The sequence below is a fragment of the Branchiostoma lanceolatum genome, chromosome 6 (genome assembly GCF_035083965.1).
Source record: "Branchiostoma lanceolatum isolate klBraLanc5 chromosome 6, klBraLanc5.hap2, whole genome shotgun sequence".
NCBI classification, from domain to species: Eukaryota; Metazoa; Chordata; class Leptocardii; order Amphioxiformes; family Branchiostomatidae; genus Branchiostoma; species Branchiostoma lanceolatum.
In genome coordinates this window covers 19440748-19448197 of record NC_089727.1, presented here as the reverse complement: position 1 = coordinate 19448197, position 7450 = coordinate 19440748, and the positions used below count along the sequence as shown (strand labels likewise).

At 41.8% G+C, this 7450-nt stretch overlaps 1 protein-coding gene across 1 annotated transcript; it reads left to right on the top strand.

Moving 5' to 3' along the window:
• Positions 1-371: 371 nt before the first annotated feature.
• LOC136437561 (uncharacterized) lies at positions 372-6876 on the top strand. Its single transcript, XM_066432177.1, has 6 exons — positions 372-1133; positions 1798-1913; positions 3268-3327; positions 3624-3730; positions 4774-4895; positions 6766-6876. Exons 1-6 carry the CDS (start codon positions 432-434, stop codon positions 6874-6876), a joined length of 1218 nt encoding a protein of 405 aa, XP_066288274.1. The 5' UTR covers positions 372-431.
• Positions 6877-7450: the final 574 nt, after the last annotated feature.

Here is a 7450-nt window from a genome sequence, read left to right as displayed (position 1 = left end):
GGCACTTTACCCTAAAGTATAGGTAAGACTCGTAAGAAGAATACCTTTTGTAGAGGTTTGGATTTTATGTTTATAACTTTTTCTTATAGTTACATGCGACTTCTACATGGCGGCTTCAGGGACCTGTATACTGGAGACATGACCAAATTTAGAATTGAATAAAAAAGAACACTGAACAAGCTTCTAAATACGCAGTCGCAGCAGACAAGAACCATGCAACCATGAGAAATGTGATCAGCAGAACAAGAGACAGGCTGCCTGATATGTTTACGAGTATTTGCGAAGCTTAAGTGCATTAAACCGTTCACCTTTGACACGAGCTGTACTTGACGAGAAGTTGACAAGAGCAATCTGACACCGATTTTGTAAAATACTAACACGGAGACCGGTGGAGTTTCAGAGACCTTCCGTGAGCGCAGCACGATTTCACCATGTTGAGGGTCTGTGAGAAACTCCGGGAGGCGGACGCGAAGAGCAGGTGGTACGGACTAGCCCGTGCGGAGACAAGCTACCTCCGTGCCCTTGTGGACGCCGTGGCTGATAAGGACAGGCTGATGCAAGTGGAGCTGATGAAAAGTCTGGGCGACGTGAACTTGGAGAAGGGAAGACTCGGGAAGGACGTAGGGAAGTTCAACATGGCCTTGGCGCTTTACATGGTTGCTGTAGTCCGGTGTCATAATAGGGATCAGGGAGAAGGTCTAGAACACCGATACGAATACACGGAGAGACTTTTAAAGGAGATTTCGTCAAAAGAGTCAGAGGGTAAGGAACATTTAACCGAAGACAAGGAGACGACCACACCTGCAAAGGTGGCGGAAAAGTTCCGAGAACTCGACAAGAGACGGGCTGCCGGTGGTAATACAGACTCCGTGCTGGTGGGATACGCACAGTTGATGGCAGAGGGAATAGTAAACGAGGACAATATGTTAGAAACAGAAGCCATCAAAAGCCTCGGTGACGTGTATCTGAAAAGAGAAACAGAAACAAGAGACACTAGAGACTTGACCAAAGCTACTGCTCTGTACAACACGGCACTTGCGTGGTGTAACAACGTTCATGGAACAGTTGTCATTGTCCACCGCTTACTGCACACAGCAAAAATCAGGCAAGACATCAACACAACTAAAATCAAGGTAAGAGAAAACGTTTACCCCTACAGTGATAAAAAATTCTTAAAATTTAAGCACCTCATTTTTATTTCTTCATTCTGCAGACAAATTTTTATTTGGGTGGAATGAGTTCCACATCTTTGAGGGCAGAATACTCCAAGAAGTAGTGAATGCATGCGTTTACTACTTTTGGCTGTGTGTATTTACCTTTCATTGACCACATGAAGTTTCAAATGCATGTTCAGTAGACCTAGGTATTGGCCACAAGGAAGAAATTGGCCCTTTTACGTCCATGTAGTAAATGTTAGTCAAATGAACATTTCAAATCATGTAGTAAAATCAATATTTTCCTCCATTAATCCTGTGTTCAATATGCACCTCCCACGGGTCATGTCAGGTCCTTTACATTTGTCCATGGATCAAAGTCTCACTGCACGAAATGGCCTCGTATCCCGGCGTATACGTACAGGGATTCCTACGGAAATATTCCATATCCCGGTGCAGATTTAGCGTATCCGTTAGTTTTAACGGATACGCTAAATCCGCACCGGGATATGGAATATTTCCGGAGGAATCCCTCTACGTATACGCCGGGATACGAGGCCATTTCGTGCAGTGTCTGTTTGTGCACTGAATAATACAATCACTGGCTTTTATTATTAACACGGGTTCTTATCGGTTCTCATAGAGGTCAGCGCGTAAGCAACGACAACAAGACGTGACAGCACGGAAGGACCACCACTCTCCCTTTGTAACTGCAGCATCAAGTGGCTTCAGAAATGGTGGAATGCGACGTCTCCCCTTGTAAGTACAGTGTTTGGGGTATTTGTTGCTTGCGAATTTTTGCCCCCCTGCCCCTCCCTAACGATGTTGGTCGGCATAACAAGGAACCTTAGATTCTGATTAGCGGTTGTGGGTTTGAGTTTACATTATTCGTAATCTAATTCAAATGTCATGAGATATTGACATGTCTTAAAACGCAAAAAATTACTCTTGTCTAGATTCTCACTTTTGCATATTTTCATTATTCTTTTGCGTTTAAACTTGCGACCCTCGTGCGTAGTTAGACCTTTGAACTGAGGTCTAAGGTATATGGATGTGAGCAGCCTTCGCGTGGCGTGGATAAAATGTATTTACAAATATGGCGGAAACCAGGGGGTCGCTAACAACACATGACGTCATTCTTTGACGTCATTTTGACGTCACTTAGTAACTACTGACGTCAAATGTCTTGGCATACCTTCAAATCAATAATACGCACTATTTTGTCTAATACTTTTAGATATTATGGGAATATTATGGAAATTCCCTAATTAGCCAATAAAATCACATCGGTGACGTCATAATTACGTCGTATTACGTCATAACGTCACCAAAATGTACCCAAAGAGATATGCAATTTCGGCATAGATTATGCAAATAAGGTCATCATTAGCATAATACACATTCAGCTGTATTCACCTTTTATAAAGCTACCTACTCCTGCAATAGGACATCCTTAGCATTTATCGAAAGGTATGAGTCCCTTTATGATAAAGCACCCCACATCTGCTTTTTTTTCCAAGGCCATGCATCATTATCTGGTCACACTGCCTACAACTGAGTGACAAGCCAATTTATACCAGCAACTACGTTTCAGTCGTTCTAGACTAATCGTGTTCACTAACAGACACACAGACAAGCATTAACCCTATCTAGACCGGGGTGGGGGGGGTGGGCTAACAACACATGACGTCACTTGTCTACGTCATTTTGACGTCACGGTAGTCATCATTGACGTCAAATGTCTTGGCATACCTTAAAATCAATAATTCGCACTATTTTGTTTAATACCTTTAGATATTATGGGAATTCCCTATTAAGCCAGTAAAATCACATCGTTGACGTCATAATTACGTCATATTACGTCATAACGTCACCAAAATTACAACAATTACGAAAATTTACATGTACATCACTCCCTGCAAATTTGGTGATGATACAACATACCGTTCGGAAGTTATGAGGGGGGGGGGGGCGAATGAGCAACCCCCACCCCCCGTCCAAGAAGTCTCAAAAAAGCCCGGTCTAGATAGGGTTAAAACATAGCCTTCTTGGCGAAGGTAATAACACACAGGATATGGGGTTATCATGAGAAAACTGTGTTGGTTCCTTACAGAATGGCTACAGGGGGTAAAGGGATAAACACCAGTGTCAGAAAACAGGCCGATGATGACAGGTTTGCCCGTTATCAACATTTTTACAATGCAGTTCTTATTCTCATATCGACGTAGCTTCACAGCAAGAAGCAAAGTTTTTGATTCTACTTTGTTATACAAAATGCATTACAATTTCTTTTTTATTTCTTCAAACTTTCCATTACCTTTGATACCAATGACAACTAGAAATAGTTAACGTTTAGTCCCAAAATAGATACGATTTGTATAAATAGCACATTTTGTAATGGTTTTGCGTTTTTTATATTAAATTACATTTATACTATATTAAATGTAATCCTATTATAATTTATTGCAGTTCATACGAAGAACATCTACAGGAGGGCTGCTGGGCCCTGCAGACTGGAGACCTGGACAAAGCAGAAGAAAGCTTTGCAGCTGCGCTCAAATCTGTTCATGTGAAAGGTAATTCTGATATTTCAGTAAGTATTCATAGTCCACAAATAAGAAACTTTTTTTTACAAACAATATGTTTGTATATTATAGTTATCACGGACATGAATCCGTTTCAACAAAAATCTGTCATACGACAAATAGAAGCCCCGATGACTGCAATCTTTGTACAACTCGATTAGGTGTATAGGTTTAAAAGCATCGTTTATTACCTCCACAAAAATAGAGATTTGTTGGTATGTGTGTGTGTGTGTGTGTGAGAGTGTGTGTGTGTGTGTGTGTGTGTGTGTTTGAGTGTGTGTGTGTGTGTGTGTGTGTGTGTTTGAGTGTGTGTGTGTGTGTGTGTGTGTGTGTGTGTGTGTGTGTGTGAGTGTGTGTGTGTGTGTGTGTGTGTGTGTGTGTGTGTGTGTGTGTGTGTGTCCGGATATTTTTGGTCAGCACTGGAACCACTGGATCCGGATGCATTGTAATAATATTAGCTATACGTATGTGGGTAGGAGTTTGGAAGACGAAGATCAATGTCGATTATGGGCCACCTGGCGGCTTTTCTTGGTACTGCAGCAGATCCTCGCGTTTTGATAACTTTTGTTTCCCCTTACTGCTCGTTCTGGAAGTGCAGGGGCGGTTCTTTTTTGAAAAGGAAAACTGGAGAAGGGAACGAAGAATCTTCATTATTTTTGGCATGCCGGTAAACAAATTATGTACACATTCAATAATATCAAGGTTATGCAACGTAGGACTCAAGTACATTACTTATAACGAAATTCTAAAATTCCGGCGTTTTTTTTACAAAAGATTGTAATACATGTAACATATGTAGTTTATGACGAGTTAAACATTAACAAATACCACCTAATTTGCAACAAAGTACAGTTATCCCTTAGGCATAAATGATTGGAATGTCATAATGTTTTGCCAGCAATGATTCCATAATAATAAGAAAAAGGAAAATTGAAAATAATTTCAGTGGTACAGCACATTTGCTTATGAACAGGCTACCTCCTGATGAAAATGAGTAAATACAAGATTATTATTAATCACATCCTTTGTAACAGGTCAGCACAAGAAAGAGGCAGAGCCTCTATACAAGTTGGGCGATGTCTATTTGAAGAGAGGAATCCAGTCAAAGGACGGGGGCAATTTCACCAAGGCTGCAGCACTCTGTAATGCAGCACTGGTAAGATCAAGGCGACAAGATATAGAGGAAGCGATACAGAAAATAACTCAAGCATTTGTTGAGGAAGTCCCGAGGATCGAACAGAAAGTACATAATGATGATACAGAGAAACACAGATTGATGTTGAAGACTGACAGGGACTATGTAGAAAAAGAGATCAAAAGAATTGAAGAAGAAGTAGATCCATATAGCCTTGATGACAAGGACCCAAAGATAAAAGAGGTGGAGATGAAGAGAGTGGAAGCTATCAAAGAATTGTTTCAGACACTTGTTGATCAGCGTAAAACGTTCATAGCTGGCCTTGTAGATGAATGCATGGAGGTAATGGGTCCCCCTCCCTGTAAGTACGCCATGATAGGCATGGGTTCACAAGCCACAGGATTGGTAACCCCTTACTCTGATCTAGAATTTGCCATTTTGATAGAGGAAGAAACTGAGCATAATGCTAACTATTTCCGTAACCTCACTCATTATCTACATCTCAAAGTAATAAATCTGGGAGAGACCATTGTCCCGGCCATGGGGATTAAGTCTCTTAATGATTTTAACTCAAACGACCCATTGAAAGACTGGTTTTATGACTCGGTAACACCGCGCGGTTTTTCATTCGATGGAGCCATGCCACATGCATGCAAGACTCCATTGGGCAGGGGTACAAACAGGACAATAAGAAGTGAGCTCATCCACACACCAAGCAACATGACCAACATTGTGAAAGACGACCTTACGTTTCATTTGAAGAAAGGCTACCATCTTGCTAGTATATTGGGAAATGTTTCTCTTATCACGGGAGAACAGAGCTTGGTCGATGTGTACAGGTCTATATGGATACAGCAACTTGACGACAATGACGGAACAGTTCAGTTGGTAATGGCAAAAACTGTACTGAGTGAGAATGCACCAAACTTTCAAACGCAGGCTCTCACTACCAGTCTGCTGAATGTTAAAAATGAAATATATCGATTTTCCAGTATTGCAGTGTCCTGTTGGGCACTACTTTATAAGATACAACCGACAACAATCTGGGAGACTATTCGGGAGCTTAAAGACAGGGGAGTCGTCAGTAGTGAGAATGCACACAACTTGGAGATGCTGGTCAGCATCTCAGCAGAACTGAGGCTGCGGACATACATGAACAATCGTGGTCAGGTGGAAAACATGTCAGCCTTAACGTCAATGTCAGGCAATACGGACATTGGGGAGAAAATACAGAAAGTGTTTTACATCTCAAATACAAAACAGATCATGAGATATTATTACACAGAAAGACCATTAAAGTGCTTTATTTCACAACTGACCAATGATCAACATTTTAAGACCACATCAATCTTCTTTGACAATTCTTCAGAATTAAAAGCAGAGGTATATAAAAGTCTGTGCGATTTCCAACATTCTATGGCATGTAGAGAGCAAACACTGCACAACTATCTATCAGGGTATGGTATATTGTGTGGGAACTTAATATAACATAGTGAAATTCCAAAGGCTAAGTAGCTTCCCGACTTTCATTCATGTTTTAAAAAATTAGCTACAGTCTAGAGACGCATATTTGCCTATTATCTGTTGAAACCAGTCGAGGACTGACCGCTTTAGATCTGAGGGACCATCAGTTATCTTCTGGCTTTGCTTGCTGACTACATGCTTTAGATCTGACAGATCGTCGGTCACCTTCATGTTGGTCTGCTTGCTGGCTGATAGCTTCAGATCTGAGAGACCATTCGTTGTCTTTTGGTCAAGTTTACCGAATGAAAGGTTTAGGTCCGACACTCTCACCACTATAGAAATGCAGAAATTCAGCATGTTATGTAGAGCAAAAGATAAACAGCTTTGTTTCCTCCTCTATCATATTCTACCTGTTATTTTCGAACAGATTGTAGAACTCTCACCTAGGAAGAAAATGGCTCCCAACATACAGCAGAACAGAAAAATGGTCACCACAACAGATGCCTTCATCATGGCGCTGGTGCAGACTCTGGACTGACCTTGGCTTCCCCTGCAGCTTATAGGGATGCAGCCAGTGGTATCTGAAGAGACAGATTTAGGATCGACTATTTTACACCAGTCGTCAGCTTCTACTAAGCAGAGAGGTATGAATGTGAACCCTGCATGTAATACGACAAGAGGAACGCAAAGGAGAAAAGGAGGTTGCTGGGCCCAGGAATTATTATGTAGTCCCAACCGTCTGTTCCTTCGTCAAATAATCGTCGCTGCTTGAACATTCGAAACTGAATAGTACCTTACCTGATTCATCTGGGGTTCCCGTTGCAGGGTTTAGGTCAGCTGGCCTGATTGCGTCCAAAATTCCCGACGGGGAGTCGACATCCTCGTAGATGTCGGTTTCGTCCATCGCAAATACTGATACGACCGGAAAAACACAAACATGAAAACGTGAATAAATGGTTGCCTGGGCCAGGAGACATTTTGTAGTCCTTATTCTTCTGTTCTTTCCCCGAATGGTCGTCGCTTTTGGAACATTCGGAACTGCAAAGTACTTTACCTGGTACGTCCGAGGTTCCCGTAGCGGGGTTTAGGTCAGCTGGTTGGCTGGCTGCCGA